This window comes from Eriocheir sinensis, chromosome 63 (assembly GCF_024679095.1).
Source record: "Eriocheir sinensis breed Jianghai 21 chromosome 63, ASM2467909v1, whole genome shotgun sequence".
NCBI lineage: Eukaryota > Metazoa > Arthropoda > Malacostraca > Decapoda > Varunidae > Eriocheir > Eriocheir sinensis.
Window position 1 is genome coordinate 2,207,194 of NC_066571.1, and position 26,197 is coordinate 2,233,390.

The following is a 26,197-nucleotide window of genomic DNA, read 5'->3' on the forward strand; positions in this document are numbered from 1 at the left end:
GGTGAAAAACAATGGGGATTTTGGAAAAAGAGATGGGTGGACTAGATCTTTGCACAGAAAATGATAGCTAAAAAGTACCCAGACAAGGGTAGGCAGCTGTTTGCTTCTTTCCTGAACCTGAAAAAAGCTTGATAAGAAATGGTTCATGTCATGAGAAGATATGATGTGGGAGAACTTCTACTTGAGATTTTTTTTTTTCATCACTGTTATCCTTGTACTCAGAATAATCTTCACTCTCTATCCTGTCCTTTCCTCCTGATGCATCACTGTGTTTCCCTGAGTTTTCTATCTTAGGGTTCCAGGGCTGCTCAGTGAGGAATGATGATCTTATTTCAAATCCACGTGGGTCTGATATGCTGGCACACAACTCGGCAAGTCACAGAACCCGCCAAATTTGATCTAAACATTCAAATTAGTGGCGCAAAAGAGTCTGATTAAATAAATGATGGCTGTCTGTGTGGACCGCGCCATGTTTGATTAAATAAATGATGGCCGTTGTTTAAGGGTTAAGTAATAATAATAATAATAATAATAATAATAATAGTAAATATGATTGACAATAATCAATATGAAAACTTATTTTCATTAGTGATTATGTATACACATACCTTATAGATACAAGCTGGTCACTCATCTGTAATGTCTCAACCTTTTTTATGAAAAGGGATTCAAAACTATCAACAGACGAGGAATCCAGGAAAGATATTGCTAGCTGGCTCTCATGCTGAATCTGGAAAGGGAAAATATAAATTTTTATGCACAGTAAAATATTTCAGACAAACTTAACAGGAATATTTGTGAAACATGAACTTTTGTAATTGGTGAGAAGGAAATAAGTCTTTGTGCTTGTGGAAGGGAATGTCCGGTATTGTTTGGAAGGCAGGAGCGATCAACTTCATGACAATGCTAGAGAAAATGTATTACAATACATGGAGAGCTGCACAGTTGGTCTAAATATTCATCATAATCATCATCATTAACCTGTATCATTCCACTGCAGGATGCAAGTTTTCCCAAGCGTTTCATTCACTTGTCCTGTAGTGCCTCTGGCTTTCAATATTGATGTTAATGTTCTGTTAACTTCATAATTTTATCACACCCTCTGCTGACCGGCCTCCTCTTAGCCCTCTTAGTGTGAGTTATCTCTATATCTATACCCATCTGTTGTCCTCTCTCCTTTGTGCTTCCTGACCATTACCATTTCTTGATCTTAATTGTTTTTTTAATGTCATCTGCTATTGTGTTCTCTAAGGCATTCAAAGGTTTTCTTATTTATCTTCAGCCCTCCGTGTCAACTCCCCCTGCTTAGTTCTTTATCATATGATGCAGTTCAACACTGGCTTCATGAAAAGAGCAATGTTACATACAAATTGAAGATTACTTAAATATTTGTTTCCTATTTTATGTTCCTTATGCCTTAAGGTTAAGATTTTGGAATAACACATTGTAAACAGCTAAGGCTGTTCAAAATGTTTAATAATCACTGTTACATCTTTGTAGTTGCCCTTGAGCTGCTCTCTGTGCTGAAATAAAAAGTATCATATCCCAGTTCTCAGCTACTTGGCTACCATGTTGATGACAAAGTGCAAGCTGCCCAAAAGTTTCAAATAGTTGTGACTAAGCCCAGCTGCATGTGATAACATGTTCTGCTCCACCTCTCACTCCTGCTGGTCTGACCCACTGCAGTCGTCTACTTGGTGATATGATGTCAAAGGCTTCTAGGTGTGCTGAGGGAGCAATGAACTGGATGATGACAAAGATAAACCTCAGAAAGGAAAGAAAAAGAACCAAAATGTGAGTACTGAGGGAAAGGATGCAACAAACATACGATGCAATATAATGCTCCAAAAATGAGGCGTCAAGACACCAAATGAGCAAGAAAAGGTTGACTCTCTGAGGGCTCTGGTACCAATGAACATTTTCCCTGTTGTTTTGATGATATGCATTTGATGAGTTTTCTCAGGTACCAAAAAGTCACCAAATGTGAGACTTCATTGTAATCAATCTTATTTGTTCCCCCGGCAGGTTTCTCTGAAGGGAGGAACTTCCCATTGTTAAACACAACGTCTCAGTGCCGTGAAACACACAAAATATTGATCAACACGTGAGAATAAATCTTTTCCCAACATTCAGCACGGGATTCAATCTGAGACAGGAGCAAACACTTAGCATGGAGCCAAGGGATCCCCATGACTTAATGTCTTTTGGGTCTTTTTCCACATATCAGGCCACACATTTACACATCCATTTCTGGCGCTCTTTTTTGTCAAAGAATATTTGGTTACTATTTTGGAAGCAAGAGGTTACTACCTGACACGTTAAGGTGAGGGTTCTGCTAGTTTATAAACACATCATGGAACTGAGATGGCCAAATGATGTATGCCACAGAGTTAGCCATTTGTCCTGACCGACACAGCACACCACAGATCTCCATAGCATTGAGGTGATGTTTCTCAGCTATAAAAACATTGATTACTTATTTTTTAGCACAATATGATATTTTTTGTCATGGAGTAATTATTACATTCACTGAAATGCCTATGTTGTGATACTTCTATAAATTTGCTCTAGCACTCACTAAACATTTTTTTTGATGAAGAGTAGTATCTTTCTATGACAAAGCATTATACTCAACCATGAAGTGAATACTCAGTGTCTCAAACAGATTATTCATGTTAGACAAACATTTACCAGCGTGCGATGGATAAGGTAATTGATGTAAATTTTTGAATTGTTAAATATAAAAACTTTGACAATCTCAATCACTGAGTTTGTCACAGATGCTACAAAGGTACAAAGAACACTGCACATGTCATTAAATCTAATTGGAATCTTGATGTCACTCTTGATAAAAAATATTAAATAAATAAATAAATAAATAAAAAAGTGTTATCATGACTGGGAATTTGTCAACTACATGCAAAATCCATTTACATTTAATAGTCAATTTAATAATTAGCGAGGGGACTGACAACACACATTTTTGTATTTCACTAGATGCTATCTGGGGCAACTACTATGCAGCCTCTATGCTGCAGGATGCTGAGGTAGGCCTGCATCTACTATCTCATCTACCATCAACCTAAACATAGTTTCATAGATTTGGGACAATGGATGATGATGATGATGATGATGTATACTCACATCCCTAAAAAACAAAAGGACAATTTCACTTTACCCTCTGGTAATCTGCAGCAACCATCATGGCTGTCAAGTTGATGAAGCCAGATGGGTCAACAAACACCACCTCATATAATTGGTGAAGGGTTTCCAATGATGGCTTTTCGTCTTGTGTAGGGCACATGCTAATTCCTTTCACAATCCAGTCAGTAGAGCCTGTAAAGTGATCGCATATTTACTAGTGCATGTGAAAAAAATGGCATATTTCTTTCTTGAACTAACAATATTGTAGTGTCAACCTAATGTTAATGAAGAATCTGTGATATAACAGGTTAGCCAGTTCACCTGTTTATGGTGCATGTGAGATGTTATGAAAAATGCTGAATGGATACTATTGCATGCCTGCTCAATCTTTTCTGTCCCTGCTTTACGTGTGGAAACTAAAGGAAAGAATAAGTAGGCAAGAGGGCCACAGGAGAAAGAAAAGTGGTAAATAATTCTATAATTTGTAATGAAATGATTTTTTCAATGGGGTGTGAGCTGTGTAGGCTACAATTTTGTCATCACAAAACATGCTGATGAGTGTGGGAGATAAAACTATTCACAGACTTTAAGAATGGTTACAATTTTGTTAATAATTAACAAGAAAAAATTAGGGAAGTGAATGTGCATGCAGTATGTGGAGGACAAAGTGAGCACCATGGGCTGGCTTGACCCATAATTATCTTTGTGATTGCCTCCTCATTTAGACTGAGGGAGGGCTGTGTAGTGCCATCCCAGCTATTCAGCAGCCACTTGGAGAGAAGTCATGATGACAAAAACTAATGTTGTTTGAGAGATAAATAGTGAGGAAAGAATGGACCTACATGGAAAATCTAAAATTAAATGTATGTTGATAATACAATCATCATTCTAAACATTTGGATCTAATGCAGTGAGGTGAGGGCACATTTACAGCATCTAGGTAGGAAGTAAAAAAAGGCTGTGACCATTTGACAACTTACTGATGTTGAGCACTGCATTGCGAAACACTTGATATGGAGACATCTGTGAACTGATTTTATGTGACTGTAAAAGATGAATCACAAACATGGTGACCATGTGACCAGAAAAGCTGCCCATTCCCTGTAAAATGAAATAAATATATATAGAAAAAAATAACAACAAATAAAGTTACACATAATGGACATAAAGACATCGATACTTCAAGCAATATGTGTCCCATCATTCATATAAGTCTAGCATGTCTAGGCACACATTTCTGTAGCTAATTTGAAAACACATGGTTATATAATGTCTTCTAAGATGTATCAACATTTGAACCATCATCTTTTTTAATAGCTGAGTGGCAGGGAGAGCCACCATTGGATAAACATAATCAACACATGTGAGCATAAGTGACATCCATCAAAATGAAAGCATGTGAAACTCAGAAGTAGCACAGGCGCCTTACCTTGTCTAGGTCTCGCTGGGCCAACCAAACCTTAATTAGCTTTATCCCTTGGGTAAGGTTGGTTTTGCCTCCTAAATGGTCCATAACCAGCTGCTGGTGCTGCTGCATTACTACATCAACAGCACAGGCCCAGTTGTAATAAGGTGTGGAAGGTTGCTCATCAACTGGGGAAAAGACAATAAGAAGAAGCATCAATGTTAAAGTTATGGCAGCCATGACATCCACTCTTGCAAAAAGCATGACTGAGGGAGGGAGGTGGCACTGCAGAATCAGCCTGGCAGTCTACTGGGAGCTAAACAGTGGTAAAGAGCATGTCCAAACTTGTGTTCAAAACTCAATTAGGTTTTGCAATGTTTCCTTGATCTTTTTATTTATGATTGGTATTCATTCTTGATTACTGGGTGATAAACAGTCAAGCTTTTAAAGTACTTTGCATAAACTTGTGCAATTCAGGTCAAGGGTTTACAGTTAACTCTAACATCAGGAGTCAATGCTATTACAAAACCATTCCACTAACTATTACTTTCAACATCTCCAGGGAAGAACCACTTTGGCTGAAGGTTGCTCCGTTCAGGTGAGAATCGCGATATTTTCAAGTTTTCTTGGTCTGGCACGGGGTATAAGTTTACTTTCCACTTCTTTCCAAGCTCTCCTGAAGGTGTCACCTGCATGATAATGAAGAAACACATAAGGATAACAATTCAGAAAAAGGAGGATGAAGGGAGGTGCTGAAGTTGGCTATATTCATATTACAATGTTTATGCCTCATAATTTTAAATTGTTTTAGTTTACTTTTATTGGAGAGAGAAAAAAAAAAAAAAAAAAAAAAAAAAATCTGGATTTCATGACATATCTATTGTAAGGAGATACTAAAAGGGGTGTAGATTTATGAATGCAAGGGGATGAACTTGGAGACTGGGCCACTTTAAACTAATTTGTCATATAGATGAAAATATCATCATCATCATCATCATCAGGGAAAATTGCATTAACCCTTTCCATCCGTGATGCAGACGTCGGCGTCACAGTATCGAAAGGTTTGAGGAAATGGAATCCTCTTCTAAACCTCTCAATCCTACTCTAAATTCCTCTTAATCCTCTTCCATTTCCTCTTAAGAAGTTTAGAATAGGATTAATAGGAAATGGAAGAGGATTAAGAGGTTTAGAAGAGGACTAGCCCTTTCCATACGGTGATGTCGGCGTTGCCGGAGGGAAGGGGTTAATGCAGTGAAAATTTTTAAAATGTACATCACTGAGTGCTGGGAATCTAACCTGAGCCTTCAGAATTAAATCAGGGCAGCCTAGCAACTGAGCCAAAAGGTCACTGTGCCAGGGGCTATTTCTGTGACACAACCTGACACCCCAGCCCCCACTGTGGGTATGAAGGAAATGTGACCCCTCATGCCACAGTGGAAGCCAAGGTGTCAGGTTAAGTAATGCAGAGGTGCCCCGCTGACATAATTACCTTCTAGATCATCAATGGCTCAGTTGGTAGGCTACCCTGACTTAATTCTGAAGGCCCAGGTTTGATTCCTGGTTGTACAATTTAGGATCATCATCATCATTGTTTCCTGGATGTACCTGTGATCTTTATCATGAGTAATCAAAGCAAAAATAGAAACCATAAAGCAGAGGAGGGGAAAGGATGCAAGGTGCTTGCAATATGAGACAGTTAAATTATGGTGTCTTGATTGAGAGGACACCATAAGAAGGATGAAATGCAGGTGAAGGCAGGCTCCTTGAGTTTTATTACTGAAATGGATAAAATAATGAAGATACTGGTTTACTTCTGCAATAGGGAGCTGGACTATGGGAATGGACTTGAGGAAAAGTTTTGTGCAGGGAGGCTGAAGGACAGGGGAGACATGGCATTAGCAAGTTCAAAAGAGCAGATAGTAGAAAATAGCAGACTGAGAAAGGGAAGCAGTATTGATGTAGGCATGAAGTGGTTGAAAAGTCAGAGAAGTTGATGAGGCAAATGGCCTTTGGCTCTTCTCTGTTTAGAGGCTCTGAGTGCCTAGACTCCCTCAGAGCGCCTAGACTCCCTCAGAGCAATGGCTGCACACTACTTCAGGGGCAGGAAAGGCTCTTGTATCTGCATGGAAGTAGTTTGTATTAGATGAGCATAATTATCCTTACCTGTAACACAGGTCTGCAGGATGCTCCTAAATGTGTAGTCCAACTTTGTTTCTGGACAATGTCAGTTTTATTTACTAAGTTCTCAGCAATCCATGATAAATATTTCACACGTTTTGTCAGCCACCTTCCATTTCGCCAGTCAGATGCATTGATACACTTCTGTTTGAAAGAAAAGGAACATCTTACAAGTATGTGTTTTGGATGCCACTGAGAAAACTGCCTGATTCACCGAGGATGCTCATCTAAAAAGGATATGTGGTTGGCAGGCCTCAGCTCAGGAAGGTGATTTGTATAGTTTTATATCCCTAGAAGAAAAAAAAAATCCCCACTCCTTATAGTGGGTGTAATTTGTGAGGCAGGAAGGAGGGAGGGGGGGGCAGCCATGGCTTATTTGGAACCAAAAAGTATCAAACTCTAGACACCAAATAAATCAGAGGACTGTGGAAAGCACTTCTGGAGTACTGCCACACCTCACTGTTTGCAAGTTACGTTCCAAATGGTGTTACAAAATCCAAATTTGCAAACAGAGAATTTAACTTTGTAGAAAAAAATTGTTAGATTTTAAGGCCACCATAACCTAATATGTGTGGATAAATATATTTTTTTATATTTTGAGTGATATTGAAACCAACACAAAGTAATCACAGCTGTTACCTTTGATGTAAAAAAAAAAAAAAAAAAAAATATATATATATATATATATATATATATATATATATATATACATATATATATATATATATATATATATATATATATATATATATATATATATATATATATATATATATATATATATATATATATATATATATATATATATATATATATATATATATATACACACACAAATATCTGAACTAAATGGGCCAAAAGTGGGTAGGAAACACAAATGGCTGTACCATAAGGCAACCTTATATAATGCAAGAATAAACTGCTCTCCGGCAGCTGCTACTTTGTCAAGACAAATTCTAAAAATGACAAAATTTTCAATGCTCAAACAGAAATTTCTGAAAATGTAATTATGGGGAGCTTGACAGGTGAATTTTTTTTAATAGCCTAATGCAGGTAAGTTATCTGTCTGGGAATCATCCTCAACTAAATCCTTCTTTCTGCCACATAATGGAAGAAATGGAACTGGAATGGTAGTGATGAGAAGAATGTTTTTCTTAATATCATATATACCGTATCTAAATAAATGTATGATGGAAATACATACCTTTGGAAGAATCATCATAACGTCAATTGTGGGATTCAAAGTTGTGATTGTGCTTGAGGCGAAGGAACCAACGACTTCTACTTTTTCTGGTGGAGCAAATATGAAACTTCCCGTGACCTTGGGCATCGTCTTCAACATTGGATCATGAATGCCTTTCCTGACCATCTTCTTCTTGTCACTCAACTGTTCAAAATGATAAAATACTTACAATCCTTTTATGAATGGGAAATCAAATATAAGGCAAAATTCTAAATTTCCAAAACCAAAAGCATACAACAATCAAATAATCTTGACCAGTCTAAAGTGGCAGCTCTGACGTAGCAGCCCCTCCACCCTTCTGCCATGGTTCCAGTCAATTAACCACCGTATTGTGCATTGCTATACACCCTTCTCTCTCGCTTCCTCTCACTTGTTCAAAAAAGCTATATGTTTTTTTATGAATGAATTGCATCTTGATAGTGAGTACATAGAAATTTGTACAATACTTGGCAACCTTGTCTGTGTGGAGTTATTGGCTCAACTGACCTTTTTTCCAACTCTACACATGAGAGGTATGGTCAGCCATAATTATGGCATTTCTGCCATATTTTGTGGTTAGTCTGCCATCTGCTATACACTGTCTGCAATATGCCATAATTTTGATAAGTATGGGGGCTGTACTGTATTTCATACTTATGGAATGACAGGAGCCTAAAGTAGTTCTAATGGAGAGTCATGCAAGTCAAGTCAAGAAAGTGTTAAGGCTGGGTCACTGGGAGTGGCTAGTTATGTAAAGTTCTTTGTGCTCACCGACAAAACGTGAATTATTCATAAAAAAAAATAGCTTTTTTGTATGAGAGAAGGGTGTTGAGGAGTGTGTGATACAGGTGAATTGGAAACATGGCAGAAGGGTGAAGGGAGGGGTTTGGGAGGGGTTGGCTGAGTGGTTAGCACCCCGCCTGGTGATACAAACTGGGATTTTTCAGTCACCGCCGAGTGCCCTAAGACTACTCATATGCTGTTCAGAAGACTACCCATCAACCCGGACTCTAGATTCTCTCTCTAGAAGAGAGGGTCATTGATGGGCTCTGGGGGGCATGAGCCAAGCAAGATGATGCCCCTATAAGCACTTGCCTATGCCACAATAGGCTGGGGCCGACCATCAGGTCCAACCAAGAAAGCATACTGGCGCCATAGGCATTAAATGGGGGTGGGGGTGGGGGCTGCTACATTACGGCTGCCACTTTAGGCTGGTCAGACTATAATAGAGATGTGCCTCTCACCTCAAGGGAGGAAGACTCAGGCAGGGAGGTGAGGTGCGATGAAAGTTTGGTCAGCCACTGGGAAAACTGCTGATGGCGCTTCTCCTTCAGGCTAACTTCACTCAACACTTCTTCCATCTGGTTAGTAATAGCTTATAATTTTAGAATAATGCACCACATTACTTCTTTTGACAGATTTCTATAAAAAATATTACAATGTTATGCAGTATAATAAAATAGAAACTTAAGCAGTCTAATCAATATGAGAAGCTATAGACATGACAAGGAGAATTTTCATACCTGCATGCGAAAGAGATTGGAATGGTACAGCATCTGAGTTTCTCTGAGCATGTTTAGCTCATCCATAGTTGGTGGTTTATACAAATTACTGTGACCCTCCTTAACTTTTCCCAATTTGCTGTGTTTGCCACCCTGAAATAAAGCACAAACATAATGCATGGTTAGCTGAAAATGCAAAAATTCTCAGACAAATACACATGACTTTTTTTGCAGACACAATTATATACACGTGTCTGGAGCATTTAGGGTTAGGGTAATGATTGGTACACAAAATAAAGGTTGTTGCATGTGTCTGCACTGACTTATACTCACTCACACCATTTTGTCATACTTGAGTGATAAGATTCAGACTTTTTTGACATCACTGGAAAAAATCTTTTACCTGTTCTCGCTGAGTTCTCTTGTTGTTTTCATTGTGTTCATCCTGTACCTCAGTGGTGTTGTCATCCAGCTCATCCTCAGTCTCCTCCTCCTCCTCCTCCTCATCATCATCAACAAAGCCAAAATCTTCACTTTCATCTTCCTCCATGATCTGTTGATGCAAGTTTCCATTATTCAGGCAGTACTCAAGTTATGAAAACCACATGAAAAAAACTACTGATTATAACCATGCGACAAGTATAGTTCAGTAATCTGTAAAAGATGGTGACTGTTAATTTGTGTAACTTCAGATTTCAATGAAATTTGCTACTGAATGTTATGTAAGTTGATATAAAAGTTAACAAGAAAACAGAGCAAATTTTCCATAGAAAAAGATGTACACACTAAACCAAGTAAATAACATAAAAGATGATAATTATTGAGAGGGAAGCAGCCCATCCAGCTGTCAATCCTTTTCTGGATGGTTGATAAATGGGTACTAGGAGAAATCTGGGGAAAGTAAACTTTTGTAACCCAGATGTTACACTGGCCATGTGTCAGGTTAATGGGTCTTCTCCCACCATAGGCTCAAAGGGCCAACTGGATCTGGATCTGGATCTGGATATATGATGCGCAGGGTACCCGTACAGGTGCATAACACGCATATTTGTTGGCTGTTGGGGGGACGGGGGAGCTGGGTGTGCAGGGGAGGGAAGTGAATCAAGTGTAACAGTTAAGTGTTGGTGTGTTGTGGTGACAAGTGATTGTGTATTTGTTTTCTGAATGAGTCTATTGTATCGCAGTCTAAAATCTGTTGAGGGAGGCTGTTCCAGTCACGTATGGTGCGTGGAAAGTATGAGTGCTTGCATGCGTCAGTGTTAGTGTGATATGTTTGGTATTTATGGATGTGTGTGTTACAAGTATGTTGACTGTTTGCGTTGTGTAGGTATGTTTGTGGGTCAATGTCAATATGAGTGTTTGTGATCTTGTACATATGTGTAAGTCTGTGTGCTTGTCTGCGTATGTGAAGAGGTTCCATGTTTATCTGTTGTTTGATCCGTGTTGTGATGCCAGGCGTTCGAGTGTAATTGTTTGTAATGAACCTAGCTGCCTTGGTGTTGATTTGTTCTAACCTATCAATGTTTCTGTGTGTGTAAGGATCCCACACCGTGGAGCAGTATTCCAGTGTTAGTCTCACAAGTGTGTCATAAGCTATGTGTTTAATGTCAGGTGTGCAGTTATGTTAATTCCTCCTCAGGAACCCCAGCGTTCTGTTGGCTGTGGCACTGATATGGTCTATATGAGTGTTGAATTTCAAGTTAGTTGAGAGATGGATACCAAGGTACTTGTGTGTGTGAACTGATTCTAAATCTGAATTGTGGAGAGTGTAAGTGTGATGGATGAGGTTGTGCGCTCTGGTGAATCTTAGTAGTTTGCATTTGTCTGGTCGGAAGTGCGTCTGCCAGGTGCGTTCCCACCGCTCAAGGGCGTCCAAGTCGTTTTGTAGTAGTCTGCGGTCGTCACTAGTCTTTACTGCTCTAAACAGTAAACTATCGTCGGCAAATAGTCTAGTGGAAGAGTTAGGCGTTGACAGTGGAAGATCGTTAATGTACAGGAGGAAAAGAAGGGGACCTAGAATGGTGCCTTGTGGGACACCTGAAGAAACAGGGACAGTGTCAGATGAAGATCTGTCAAGAACACGTTGAGTCCGGTTGGTTAGAAATGCAGTGATCCAGTGAAGAATAGGTCCTGAAATACTGTAGTATTTCAATTTTAATGTCAGTCTTTTGTGCGGAACTTTGTCGAAGGCTTTGGCAAAATCTAAAACAATAGTGTCAACTTGTTTAATGTCACGTCGGTCAAGTAGCCTTGTAATGTCGTGATATGTAGTAATGAGTTGCAATTCACATGAGCGTTTAGGTCGAAAGCCGTGTTGCGAGTCAGTAAGGATGTTGTTTGTGTCAAGGTGATTCATTATGTGTTTGAAAATTTTACATGGAATTGATGTTAGTGAGATGGGGTGATAATTGGCTGGGTCAGTCCTGTCACCTGTCTTAAATAAAGGATTAATATTTGCCAAAAGCCAGTCAGAGGGTAATGAGGTGGATGATAGTGATTGGGTGAATATGGCCTGAAGGATGGGGGCAAAGGATTTAAGGATGAAGGCGGGAATGTTGCTGGGGCCAGTGGATTTGGTTGTGTCGAGTCCTTCTAGTAATTTCTGTATTCCGTTAGTCGTGATGTCAAGGGGGGCTATGGGGGGAAGGGGTTGTGTGGCATGTTTGGTGTCAGGTTGTGTTCTTGTGTGTACACCGATTGGAACTGTGTGTTGAGTATTTGTGCTTTGTGTTATGGGCTGGTTACTAATGTGTTAGTGTTGTCTTTAAGTGATGTAATCGTGTTAGTGTCATGTTTGCGCGTCTTAAAGAATTTGAAAAAGTTTCTTTTGTTATTTCTTACGTTGTCTGTGAGATAAGTTGCTATGTGTTTGCGTTCCGCTACTTTTATGTTTTTGGCAAATGTCTTTTATTGTTTTTTGTAGGCTGTCCAATTATCTGTTGTGTTGTATGCCTGCATGTGTCTGTAGAGTCTCTGTTTCTTGCGATGTTGTCTGCGTAGATCCCTGGAAAACCAGGGGAGTGTGTACCTACTAGAAAGTGTTTTTTGTGGTATGTGTCTGTTCATTGAGGTGTGTATGGTGTGTTTCAGGTTGTTCCAGTTGGTGGAAGGAAGTCTTGTGTGTGGGTCGGTCGCAAAAAAGTCAGTGCTGAAGGCAGTTAGGTCTTGTTTGATCATGTCGAAGTTAGCCCTTGAAAAAAGGAAAATCTGTCTGGGTCTCTGTTTATGTCTAATCGGTCAGAGGTCAGCGTCAACGATGAGTATGTCATGGTCACAAAGTCCTGGAACAACCTGAGTGTTTGTTATGTTAAGAATGTTGTTGGTGAGAAAAAGGTTGAGTGTGTGTGCTGTGGTCAAAGGGCCACCGTGGCCAGCGGGGCGTGTTACAGTATGTGTTCGTGTTGGCTGGAGTACTGTTTGTGAGAGTGAAAATGTATTTATGATGTCAATGAATGTGTCGTGTAGTTGGCGTCTGTTTGTGTGGGGAATAATGGGGTTGGGGGCATCAGCATCGGGAGGGTCAAATGGGGAAATTGCAGTCCAGTCAATGTCAGGGAGGTTGAAATCACCTGTGATCCAGATGTGTTTGTCTGCCTGTATGTGCGAAAGAGAAATTTGAAGGTTGTGTAAATAGTCTGTATCAGTAGAAGGCAGTCTGTAAAAAGCAGCAATAAGAAGAGATTTACAGTTGAAGGTTTGTAACTGGACCCAGGTGATTTTGCAGTCTGTGTCAAGGTCAGGCCTATGCTTAACACAAAGACCTGGCTTGGTGGCGATGATAACACTGCCACCTTTGCCGAGGTCTGTCGGGTGGTCTTTACGGAATACTGTCATGCTAAAGGGGGAGGGAAAATCTCACTACTGTCAACATCTGGGGTCAACCAAGTCTCTGTCCCTACTATTATGTCAGGATTGTGTATAGTAATTAAGTGGTGCAATTGGGCTATTTTATTTTTTATGCTACAAAAGTTTATTGTAAATAAACGGAGGGAAGTGTGGTTATGATGTGGTGCTAGAGGAAGTGAAGGGAGAGGTGAGGAAGGTGAAGATACAGAAGAAACGGGAGGGGGTGAAGAAGTAGAGGAGGGAGGTGAAACAGGAGGTGATGAACAAGGGGAAGAAAAGGAAATAGGGACTGGGGAAAGTGAAAGAGTAGAATCAGGGGAGGGTGATAGGGCAGACCTGGGTGTATTAGTAACTGTGGTGAGAGGTGAGTGATGGGTCAAGTCTGGCGTACGGAGGGAACGCACCTGTCTGTGGGTGTTTATGGGACTAGGTGTGAAGAATGGAGCCAGGTTATGAGAGGTGAGAGGTGTTGAGTGTTTGGGGTTCAAGAGGAGAAGGTGTTGTGTGCCAACAGGACTTAGATAAGCACTGCTACCACACGCAGTTGTAGTGAATGCTCCCATTTGAGCCTTCACCTCAGCAGGATATACACAGTTCATGGCTTGATGCTACAGAGTTCCTCATTATATCAATTGTGAAAGATACGGGCACGTTAGTATAACCCATCGGGATTGTTGAAGAGGCTTACCCAGTAATTTCGAGACACTGACAGTTTATCTCCGGGCAAAATCTGGTGCTTTTCATCATGATATATTTTTTTCGGATTTCAATGCGTGAGGTGCACCGCCGCTTTCCCGTGTTCCAGCAGCGCGTGCCCCGCCCTGCGTGTGTCCAGCAGCCCAGCCGTTTTTTTTATATTTTTTTTTACGCCTTCGCCTGTAGCGCCGGTAGGCTTTCTTCAGGGGCCTGGTAGTCGGCCCAAGCCCGTCATGGCGCCGGCAATTTTTATAGTGGCGCCATTTATGCTTGGCTCATGCTGCCCCCCGAACTCATTCTTGATTCACTTGGACGGTATGCCGAACAAGTTTAATAACCTAACTTAACCTCTCTAACAAGGTCTCGAAAATAACAGGCTACCCTCTCCTCAATAATCCTCGTCACAATATACTTACCTCGTCAATTTTCGCCTTACTCTTCATGGCAAACCAGCGTACGGACCACCTCCTGCCTGGCGAGGGTTTGTTTACCTCCCCACGTGGGCGCCGCGGGGCTGAGTCTGGGGCGCGGGTTCCCTTCGTCGTCTTGTCAGCTGAGATTACACTGGGCAAATTTTCCGTGGATCTTCAGTCAAACCACAATTTCCGCAGGCGTGGTTCTCATATTTCTGTGGTTTTCTGACGCGTCCACGCTCCTCCAAAGGTACGATGATTTTAACGAAAGGACGACGGTATTACTCACCATCATCAGCAGCAGCAATAACAAGAAACAAATGAGAAATCGAGGTTTAACTGAAGATCCACGGAAAATTTGCCCAGTGTAATAGCAGCGGCCTTCCCCTCGGCGCCCCTCTACCTCAGCCGAGATGAAGGAATATATACTATGTACGGTCACTGCTCATCACCCTCCTCAGACTGAACGTGAGTTACTGCTCACGTTCAAACTAGCTCTGCTCCCCCTTCGAACAGACCACCTATAATATTTTTTTTTCTGGATCATAGGGCGTCTCTCTCTCTCTCTCTCTCTCTCTCTCTCTCTCTCTCTCTCTCTCTCTCTCTCTCTCTCTCTCTCTCTCCAATAACTGTTTCACATATTCCATCGGCACCCTTTTAAGTGGTCCATAATTATCTCTTTATGTGCCTCCGTGGTGTAGTAGTTAGCACCGGTTCGAGTCCCGGCCAAGATAGTCTGGTTGTATTCCACCAAGCTGTTCATCCTCTCTATCGCTGGTCAAAAAGTGGGCGGCTGGGAAGGTACACTGGTGATCCAGATGTTACACCGGTCCTGCGTCGCGGGGTGGTGGGTCGTTCTTACCTATCAGAGACTCAGGGCCAATGCTACGGAAATGAACACCGAGGCCACGTGCATCTATAGCATGTCACCAACTTTACCTTACCAAGGGTGGGATCCAGAAACGAGTTACAAATACGTGAATCTCTCTCTCTCTCTCTCTCTCTCTCTCTCTCTCTCTCGAGTGGAACGCCAGCACTCGTCGAGCGAGCAACGGAAGCCTTTGAGCCACCTTATAGACTGTTGAGTTGCTCGCTCGGCTCCGGCTACGGGTGCATGATGCACCCGTGCCCCCCGACCAGCTGGGCAGGGCCTCATGGCCTGACGCCCAGCAACTCTGCCGGGCTCCTCCATAGCCCATCATGCCAACGAACATGAAAACATAAAACAAACGTCTCTCTCTCTCTCTCTCTCTCTCTCTCTCTCTCTCTCTCTCGACCACTATCTCCGTGACTGCGCGTGCATGACCTCAGGATACAGTGTCCAGTGCCCACACCAACATTAACAGACCTTGCTAATCATTTCCTTAACATACTCCCGCGAACACTCGCCGAATATCCCGCCTTCTGTGCCGCTGGCGCAGGGACTCTGTAATTATATTTGTAGGCTATACTGTCTAACATTGTACTGTAACGTGTCAAGACTGGGCCGTCAAGGGAGGTGAAGTCTTTTTCACAGATGTTTTTGTTTGTGAATAAAAGTTTCAGTCAATCAATCTCTCTCTCTCTCTCTCTCTCTCTCTCTCTCTCTCTCTCTCTCTCTCTCTCTCTCTCTCTCTCTCTCTCTCTCTCTCTCTCTCTCTCTCTCTCTCTCTCTCTCTCTCTCTCTGGATAAATCACACATTACATTGAGCAATATTTATTGCAAACTTTGTGTAGAAATTCAAGCATTAACAAGCACAAATATTGTGCAGATGTATCTGAAATGAGTAAAGAATGAATATATATTATATTGGAATCACTTAAAACAAAACAACATATCCTGGTGGCTATACAATTTATCATATATAATCTATCTTTGAGGGTAATCTTACGATAGGTATTCCTCATATACATTTGGATAAAATGTGATAACCTCAAAACAGTGGACAGATAAAACCCTGTAACACATGCTCAGTGTACAACAAACTTCTTCCGGTTTACAGCAGCAGTAGTAAAATTAAAAATAAGATGAACTCCCAAGTAAATGAAAGCTCAAGGTAAATATATATATTTTTTGTTTGTATTCACCATTGGAATTATCATTGCCCTTAACACTATTGCAGGATATTTCATTTTATAGCATAGTAGTGTATATTGCGGATATGCGCAGCTGGTAAAGAATATATAGGTGTGTGTGTGTGTGTGTGTGTGTGTGTGTGTGTGTGTGTGTGTACAATCAATTAAACTTTCACTAACCGCAGCTTTTTTTTTTGTAGTTTAATATAAGGAGCAATCGTTCTCATGAATTTCTGTAGTGAATACAGTCAGGCTTTTAATGTTCTCATCAAACACGAGATATTTTAAGATTTTAAAGCTGAAAAAATTAATCAACTTTACAAAACAACAGACATCCTCGTTGCCTGACTTTAAGCACCTTGCTACCGCCTTGCGTGCGGGGATCACCTCGCCGCGTGGGTACACACATCAGGTGGCCTCGTGCTACTGCAGCGAAGGCTGGCAGCTGCGTGCAGCGCGGCCTGCACCCACACTGACTCCTGCACCACACACGCTTCTACTGTGTGCTTGTCCTTGATCAGAGCCCTCCACTTCAACGTATGACCACACGTTAAACACATCTGATAAACTGATGTGAAGTATACAATAAAAATAAAAATATGGGTTGTGCCAGTAATATGTTCAGAATTCTCGAACTAAGGTGATAATAATAAATAGTAACAGTAGACGTTACGATCAGTGTTATATAACAGACCAGCTTTGTCACTACACTGAATAACAGCAACAAAAATAAAGATAACGACATTTGCACTCTTGCCTATGCACGCCACTACAACGATAATGATGCACATTCATGATAAAACATTGCCACATTTTCGGAGTACCTCAGAATCCTTGTCGTCAACGCTACCTCTTCGGTGTGGTCAGGGTTGTGTGGCCATCCAGAACTTTTACCTTTACTCGTGCTTTGATATTTCACATTATTCAAAAGGAATATTAATCTACTGCTCACGTTGCCTACAGTTCAGGCCGCTCTTGAGGCATGACTATAAAGCAGCGTTGATCCTGCATCCGCGGAGGTACAGTCACAGGCGTCACAACACAATGCCTCGGTGCGCTATTTCATCCGCTAAAAGAGTTTATTCATCACAGGAAAGTCAGGAACAAAAGTTAGGAAATGAAGAGGTACGACGCTTTGCATATCCCCGTGACTAAATCTTCCACGGTGGTCTTGCTCGAGTACGTGAGCCCTCCATGCGGGCACGCGGTCAGTGAAGGGGTGTTAAACCCTCTACTTTTTTTTTTATAACTTTCCTTGGAGTTTGAAAGCTGTGCGGCATCAAGCAACAGAGCAGACCTTCTGGTCTGTGGTTCATGGCGGGGCAGGACAACACCTGACCCTCTCGGCCCTGCTGATTACGAGACTGCAGGAATTCTAAATGTACATAAGCAAAAGTTTCGGTGGATTTAAGATCCAAGTGGTATGTGTTAAATGACGTGCGTACTGAGAAAACAAAATGAAGGCCTTATGTCATACACATACACACACACACACACACACATATATATATATATATATACATATATATATATATATATATATATATATATATATATATATATATATACATATATATACACACACACACACACACACACACACACACACACACACACACACATATATATATATATATATATATATATATATATATATATATATATATATATATATATATATATATATATATATATAAGATTCAAACGAGTGCATCTTACGGGTCTAACCCTTATGGCTGCATAGTCTCGGCTCATTGGTTTCTAGAAAGAATTATAATTACGTGTTAAATAGTGACTCCTACATATATATTTATTTCTTGCTTACAGGGGAAAATAAGAACTTTTCAAGACTATTTTCTTTTGTCACAAAAGGCAAATATTGACACAGTGTGACAGTTAGAAGCTGCTGGACAGCAAAACTAACATAACAGAACTAAGACAGCCGTCCAGTAACTTCTCGCCACCCTTGTCTACCTACGGAATACTGAAGGCTTTCCAAGTCTACTGCCATAAGCATCAGAGTGTGAACGTGGGCTCCGGGTGTCTGATTGTAAATTCAGCTTCCTGTTGGCGTGGTTGTGTCCTAATTTGAGTGCGAGAGGGGGCTGGGCTGGGGGAAATGATGATGACTGCGAGACTAGAGTGTGATTGTATGTCATTAAGATGAGTAAATTGTGATGTGGATATTTCCTGGGTGTGAAGTGAACATTTACTCCGGTGATAATCGGTCATTTTTTATACATGGCTGGCAGCGGCAGTGGCGCAGACCAAAGGAAAACGTATAGCAGACAGTGTGTGGGTGTAAGAGATGAACGAAAGATCACGTGACTAGCAGAGGGGGTGCTTGGCTTTGTGGTGTGTGTATTATAAGATGGGATCTAAGTGTACGTATATATATGACATATATACGAGCAAGATCAAGAGAATTACCGGGTAATTATCTTGGTCTTGTATACGAGTATGTATGAGATCAAACAACAGGTGATTAAATACCTTGAAAGTGAGCTACCATTTAAAGCGCGCTGTCGTTACTGAACGCCGACAGGAGCTGACACAGGAGTCACGGGAAGAGGGCGTCGCCCACCAAGGTTACAAAGGGTCAGGGAACGAGGCTGATGGCCGGGAAAAGACAATTTTTTTTTTTCCTGAATGGATGCTGGAAAGATATTGAACGGGAGCCTCTTGAGAACAGCAGGAGGAGTGAGCTGGACTGCCTGATGGAGTGTGAGGGTGGAGTGGACGCCATGCGGGACTAGGGTGTGGCGGCGGAGGCGGCGGCGGCGACGGTACGGTGGTGGTGGTGGTGGTCCGGCGGCCGTGCCTTGCTCACCCTCCCTCCTGGCCGAGAGCCCCGCCGTCCAGTAGTCACACCTTCCTGTGGAGGACGCACGCACACGTGAGACGCCGGGGACAGGAAGCCCTGCACCGGGGCGCCGGTAGCACGCCACAATAATTTATAGTTGCGCTTACCATCCAATATCTCTATCTATCTATCTATCTATCTTTATATCTATATCTATCTATCTATCTATATCTATATCTATCTATCTATCTATCTATCTATCTCTATCTATCTATCTATCTATCTATCTATCTATCTATATCTATATATATATATATATATATATATATATATATATATATATATATATGAGAGAGAGAGAGAGAGAGAGAGAGAGAGAGAGAGAGAGAGAGAGAGAGAGAGAGAGAGAGAGAGAGAGAGAGAGAGAGAGAGAGAGAGAGAGAGAGAGAGAGAGAGAGAGAGAGAGAGAGAGAGAGAGAGAGAGAGATAAATATTTGTTTCCGGTTGGTCTGTATAGAAGGCACAGACAAACTATGTGACGGTGGAAACATCTATTTCTCGTGATGGTTTTATCATCAATGTCAAACTGACCGAAACAGTCAGTCCCTCGTGGCTATGACCAACCAGAATTTTCTTAACATAACAAGACGAGCATTCCTTGTAATATTACTCTTATTATTTTTTTCTCACAGCGCTGGCCGTCAGCCTCGTCTAGATAATTTGACCGAGGGACTTGTAAAGTACGTGTGGGCACAAGATAAGCCCAAGCTGTCTATTTCTTTTCCATCACTGAGTTGCTTGAAATTTTCAGTCAGTATATAATCATAGACATGCAATTGTACCATAAGAATGGATAATGGAATACTACTACTACAGCTGTATCCTAAGAATTGGTAGATATAATACTACTAAATCAAACCGTTGTGTCGATACAGTTACTTACTCCTCCGGCATATTGATGGATGTGTCGCGGTCCTTCTCCTCCTCGTGGATCCTGCTCTTCTTGTCCATCATCTCGTTGTCGTCCCTGCTCACGTCTCTTCCCGACTCACAGTCCACCTCCTCCATGTCGTCGTCCTCGTCGTCCTCGTCGTTCTCCATGTTGCAAGACGCGTCCTCCTGGTCGGGCGGCAACTGGTACTGACATCGTCTTTTCTGACAGCCGGGGTACCACCAGTAGCTGACCACGCCCAGGGAGATGCCGCACAGCATGTTGGGGATGAGCAGGGCCATGATGATGTACTGCACCTCTTTGTTCCAGCTGTAGTTGGTGATGACCAAGTCAGGGTCGGCACGAGAGTAGTAGCAGGGGAAGATGGTTCCCTCGGGCCAGTAGTTGTCACTGAAGATGGTGCAGTTGGTGGATGGGGGATAGCCGCAGGCCTTGATGTTGATAAAGAGTGGAAGGCCGCGGCCAACCCACAGCTCATCATCGTCATCAATATCTTGGCCTTCGAAATCTTTCATGGGCACCAGCATATAGTTGACGTAAATCTGATCGCACTCATAAATGTCTCTCGTGCACCCCAGCTTGCACGAAGACCACGAACAGTTCTTCATGCCCCACTCGTGCTCTGAGCGGATCGTCTTGCAAACAACGGGGTCTGGGTCGAAGTTGGCCATGAGCGTCGAAATGGAAGGGTCCAGCACCCAAGGGATCATGAACATGAACACGAAGGAGGAAACGCAGGCGGTGGTGCCGAGGGTGAGGGTCGTGTAGTACTTCAACTGAGATACGAGACTTTCCTTTTCCTCGGGAGCCTCCATTCTGACCTCGAATCAACTAAGAAGCTCGGTGTTATCAGGAGAATGGAGAGTACAATTGAGAGCAGAAAGTGGACGGTAAGGTGAGAGTGGAAGGCAAGTGTGTGGGTGGAGGTGGAGTGTGTTCAGCTGAAGCACCCAGAAGAGGCAGCGCTGCGGGCACTGGTCTGGCTAAGACTGGAGCTGCCGGGAAACTATCGAACAAGATCTAAACTGAACACGGATCACCAATTAGCAAGTCCCAGAAAGTTCATGACAATAGACCGATAGGTGCCGTCAATGAAAATACCTTGTAGACTATGTACACCTGTGATTTGTTATTTCATTATGTAATATATCACACGAGTTAGCTTTTATTCACACCGTTACTTTGAGTTTAATAGCTTGTACAATTGAAATCTGAGCTATATTCTAAATAACAACAGGACTAGGCACTTTTAAATATATATATGTATATATATATATATACAGCAGAACTGTAAGCTAGAAACTGTTCAACTTAACACCCAAATTATTTTGTATAACAGTATAATACTATAAAGGGTACCAGGGAGCAGAAAATTACTTGCCTTCACCAGGCTGTAGGGTTGTTACCTATGTGTCTATCATAGCTTAGCTTCAATTCTCGTCGACCGGGAGACAAGCTACTGACAAGCTAACGACGCCTCTATAAAAAAGCTTCTCGTAGCCTCTTCTTTGGGTGACAACACGGCAAGACCCGGGGGTAATGTGTTGGGGCCTATTGCAGTGTGTCTGTCGCTGAGAACAACAGGTGAGTGTAAATCATAAGCTTTGTCTACGATGATTGGGACTTGTTGACTGGCTGCCACTGTTCACTGCATGGGTCCTAGCTGACGGCGTCGTTTCTACCTTTGTAACGGCAACGAGGTACAACAGTTTAGGTCGCTTTTAGCGCCAAAATTTACAAGATGAACCTTCTGTTCAGTAAGCAAAATACACGTGATGCTATCGTTGTGTCAAGGCGGCTTTTGGGGCCGCTATTACCAAGGACAGGCGCTGGCAGGGCAGCGTCTCAACAATGACCGATGTAACGAGATTCAAAGATTGTTGTCGCTGAACACGACCATTATCTATTTATTTTTTGCCTTTTTTTTAAGCTGTTAAGAAACAAATGCTTATCTATATAGATTAGATTTGTGCACTTATGAAAAAGTTTGTGCAACTAGATGAAGCTTGTGGACTCAAAACGACCATCCTATCTGAATACTTTGATCGCGGGTGCTGAGAGCGGCAAAGGAGGGGAGGGCGCTCACTGGTTGGGGATGAGCGTGTAGTCACTTGATCGTGTGCACCGTCACAACAGTTCGTCAAACTGTACGGGATCCTTAGCAGCTGGAAAAAAAAGGAAAGGGCCTCATTAAAAGGAGAATGTTTATACATGCATATATATATATATATATATATATATATATATATATATATATATATATATATATATATATATATATATATAATATAATATAATATAATATATTATAATATAATATAATAAATATAATCAAGGCCACTCACATCATTAAGTATGCACGTAAATTACTTCAGTATTTCATGATGCAAAAGAAAATTTTGTTACAAAATTAGCCTCTCATATGTACACGACCACAACCATTAAATGTGTTGCCTCATGACAATCACAGAGGTGGACTCCATTCCTCGGCCGAGCCCCTGCCACACAGTACAGACACAACACAAAGACAACACTTGCCTCACGATGCGTCCACTGACACCTTCCCACAAACCACAAGCCTCTGTAACACATTTCTCTCCCACTACTCCTTCAACGACACCTATATTCAACACACACACAAACACAAGAACACACAGCCAGGCAAACACTACGGAACACAGAACAGCAGCGAGGGTGACAAAGGACCAAGACACCCCAGGGGGGGGTTACATTTGTCCCGACAGGCGGTGACCTTCCCCTCCACCACTCTCTTATTTCACACACACACACACACACACACACACACACACACACACACACACACACACACACACACACACATTGAAGAAGGAAAATACGCTAAATCCACGGTTCCCAGGCGGTCTACATAACCTCCGATCGCTCGTGCGTGGTCTACACAAATATGTAAGTAGTTTTGATGCTGATTGACATGTGAATGCCTGAAAATTTCTTGCTAAAATATTGTAATTATTCAAAATACATTAATAATATCTAATTATATGTGTTTCTGACTGAGCTAAAATACAAGTATTTATTCATTTACTGAATACAAAAGCAACAGGTCAAATATTCGTGGTATTGCATCTGCAGTTTTTCCTGAAGTGATTTCTATTTATTAATTACCAACTGAAAACTGTTTTCATTATTCTCTGAGAATCGTTGTCAGTAAAATCATATTTCACAGCGCAAGAAAGTACAGCAGCATTGGCAGGCTGTGTGTCAAGGTGGGCGAGCAAAACGAACCTGCACCTGCCCTTCAGAGCGAGTCAGGCCGTAAGCAGCAGAGCTCAGGAGGTTGTGTTTCATTCATTACCCACTTACCCAATGACGGGGCAACATGACCATTGCCCCACTCCACTTAAGTGCTCAGGAAAGAAAACCCAAGACATTTAATCTCCAACAACATAGATTAAATGACATGGCAAGACAAAACACATTTACCAGTAAAACAACAGCAGACCAATGAATGCTACAGCAGCACCGCCTCCTTCGGCGCCTTGCGCTGTACACACACACGTCACTGACAACACGAAAATATAAAGCTGACGTGCGGCCCTGCATGCGTGTGGTGCAGCAAGACAAGCCTCTACCAAGCAGACGCAAAACAATAGAAAACCACACAATAAAAGAAGAAGGGAAAAAAATGGAGCCCAGACGGAAGCTCAGGCGGGGAGGACAATCATCAGTCGGAGTGTTATACTAAAGAAAAAAAAAGTTCTAAAGAATGTTTAATGCGTAAATTGCGCCAGAAAGTCCCTATTTCGTCCTCAGTTTCTCTTTTTGACTATGATGTTGAGAGAGAGAGAGAGAGAGAGAGAGAGAGAGAGAGAGAGAGAGAGAGAGAGAGAGAGAGAGAGAGAGAGAGAGAGAGAGAGAGAGAGAGAGAGAGAGAGAGAGAGAGAGAGAGAGAGAGAGAGAGAAACATTTACTGGGCCGGTCGGACAAAATACCTAAACATGACTTTACACAGAAAATAACCTGTAAATTACTCTTTTAAGTCCTGCTGTGATCATCCTCCGAGCCGTAAGTGAGCTTCCCGCTGCCGCGACTCCTGGCAAAGCAAAGGGCACGACACAAGAAGAGTGAGGGAAATACTTCACGTGAGGGAGGTCAGAGGACAGGGAGGGAAGGACGTGATGGGGGGCGTGATGGCTGAGGTGACGATGAGGATGACGGTTGGTTTCTGGTGTCTACATTGTCTACTATTGTGTAAGGTGTGTTTGCCAATAGACGAAATTCCATACACGGGCAGCGCCACCCTCGGCCCGGCAGGGAAGTGTTCAGCGGGTTGGTGGTTAAGGCAGTGCTGCTTTTCCTCGTTTTCAATATAATGCCCGATCAATGGCGGCCTCGTGTCGATGGGGAGTCGAGCACATCAGCGCCAACTTATATGCAGACAAATCGTACCTATCGCTGGCATGACTCGCACGTTATCATTGATATTATGGAATGGTCTTCAGCGAAATTTCAGTAGAAATCAACTTCGATCTCCGATTTTTTTTATCGGTACTAGAGTGTGTTTGCTGCCTAATCTGGTAGAAGTATCATGTGGTAACGAGCACTGTCTAATTCAGGACGTTTGTATATGTTTTCATAGTCTGAACAGTGTGGCTGATTCCTGCCGGGTGAGCCGAGGCAAGCCGGAATGCGTTTGATGCGGAATAAGCCTAGCAGGGCGCACCACCCCAATTATATATATATACATAAAACAATTTTAGTCACTTCAGAAGAAAAGGAGGAATTAAGGTGATGTATAACGATGAACTAGAGTCAAAATAAAGAATAATAAAGACTTTAGTATAACAACAGCTCATTTCTGACAACTCCTAAAATTTCTAGAGTAGTTTTGTCTTAAGTAATACCTAGTATTTGAGGAATGTTTCGGTTTATCTTTGCTAGCCTAAAAGGTGCTAAACATCACAACACTGAAATCATAAGTAAAATCAATGGCAAACGCTGCCGGTGGCCCTACTGCGGCACTGCGCCTCGCTGCCAGACGATCTCCGATACTCCAGTTTCCTTTCCCGTCCAGAACGTTTCGTATTGTGCATGTTACGCCGGAGACAAGGACGGGACAACGGCGTGGCGAGGGAAACGAAACGACGCTAGACCTAAAGAAAGCGCAATATTATATTGTTTGGACAAATATATTGTTTAAAAATATCTGTGAATCGTTTGCAAGCATTTCAAATGCTTTTTTTTAAGCTTATATGCCTTGTTGTTTTGCTTTAGCTCGCTGCGGTGAGCACGGGCAGCGTCGGGGCGGCAGGCAGCGGGCTGCTGGCGTCTCATGGACCTTAAGTTTCGTATTGATTTGGCAGAGAACAGGGAGAGAAGGGTGTGGGGTGGTCACAGGGTGTGGCGGCTTGGAGGGGCGCTGCAGTAACTGAAGCGCACACACACACACACACACACACACACACACACACACACACACACACACATACACACGGACTTTAAAACCTCCAAAATCGAGAGAGTTTACATTTGGTGCCGCGCCAAAAGACGGTCTGTTCTAGAAAAGATTACTGTGACAACATTAGGCAGCAAGGTTTCATTATCATACTTTTAGGCACAACGCGACGCTTCACGTGATCGCCTCCGTCAAAGGAACCAAGTGAATGAAAGTCGAGATACTTTTTCCGTAGACTAAATTCAGATCTGTGGAGTCACGCTTCACCCGTGTCGCTCCAACGCTGCACTCTGCTCATGACGGGCTCACAACTCTGGGATGGGCACGTCCACTCACGGAGAGCTTGATTGTTTATAAGTAAGTCAGATAAAACGCTGAGGAAAGTTAAAATAAGTCGTGTCGCTATCCCATCCTTCCTTTGCTTGGTCCCTGATTTCGTTCGTGACGTGTTACCGCTCCCGACGATGCACGGTGAGCCGGAGTTACGGTTCCTCTGTGCAACATGCCATGAGAACTTACATACCATTAACAATATCTATCTATTTCT

General features: G+C 42.1%; 2 protein-coding genes across 6 annotated transcripts in view; both read right to left on the reverse strand.

Moving 5' to 3' along the window:
* LOC126986835 (nucleolar protein 6-like) overlaps positions 1 to 14,560 on the reverse strand; it is a 46,365-nt gene extending 31,805 nt beyond the window's left edge. The window contains exons 1-11 of one of the 2 annotated variants that reach the window (XM_050843222.1): positions 14,410 to 14,560; positions 9,855 to 10,004; positions 9,473 to 9,604; positions 9,194 to 9,310; positions 7,932 to 8,114; positions 6,713 to 6,871; positions 5,097 to 5,238; positions 4,574 to 4,737; positions 4,125 to 4,245; positions 3,179 to 3,336; positions 609 to 730 (exon numbers count right to left, since the gene is read on the reverse strand). In XM_050843222.1, the coding sequence (XP_050699179.1) occupies positions 609 to 730; positions 3,179 to 3,336; positions 4,125 to 4,245; positions 4,574 to 4,737; positions 5,097 to 5,238; positions 6,713 to 6,871; positions 7,932 to 8,114; positions 9,194 to 9,310; positions 9,473 to 9,604; positions 9,855 to 10,004; positions 14,410 to 14,436 (1,475 nt within the window). In that variant the 5' untranslated portion in view covers positions 14,437 to 14,560. Of the gene's footprint in view, positions 1 to 608; positions 731 to 3,178; positions 3,337 to 4,124; positions 4,246 to 4,573; positions 4,738 to 5,090; positions 5,239 to 6,712; positions 6,872 to 7,931; positions 8,115 to 9,193; positions 9,311 to 9,472; positions 9,605 to 9,854; positions 10,005 to 14,409 lie in introns of both variants that reach the window. The other variant, XM_050843221.1, reaches the window with a different exon arrangement.
* A 4,537-nt stretch (positions 14,561 to 19,097) lies between these two features.
* Positions 19,098 to 26,197, reverse strand: part of LOC126986837 (protein tipE-like) — a 64,624-nt gene continuing 57,524 nt past the window's right edge. For 2 of the 4 annotated variants that reach the window (XM_050843230.1, XM_050843229.1), the window contains 2 exons: positions 20,208 to 22,381; positions 19,098 to 19,336 (listed from right to left, as the gene is read on the reverse strand). In XM_050843230.1, coding sequence (XP_050699187.1) covers positions 19,327 to 19,336; positions 20,208 to 21,031 — 834 coding nt within the window. In that variant the 5' untranslated portion in view covers positions 21,032 to 22,381 and the 3' untranslated portion in view covers positions 19,098 to 19,326. Of the gene's footprint in view, positions 19,337 to 20,207; positions 22,382 to 26,197 lie in introns of those variants that run through there. The other 2 variants (XM_050843228.1, XM_050843227.1) reach the window with 1 other exon arrangement.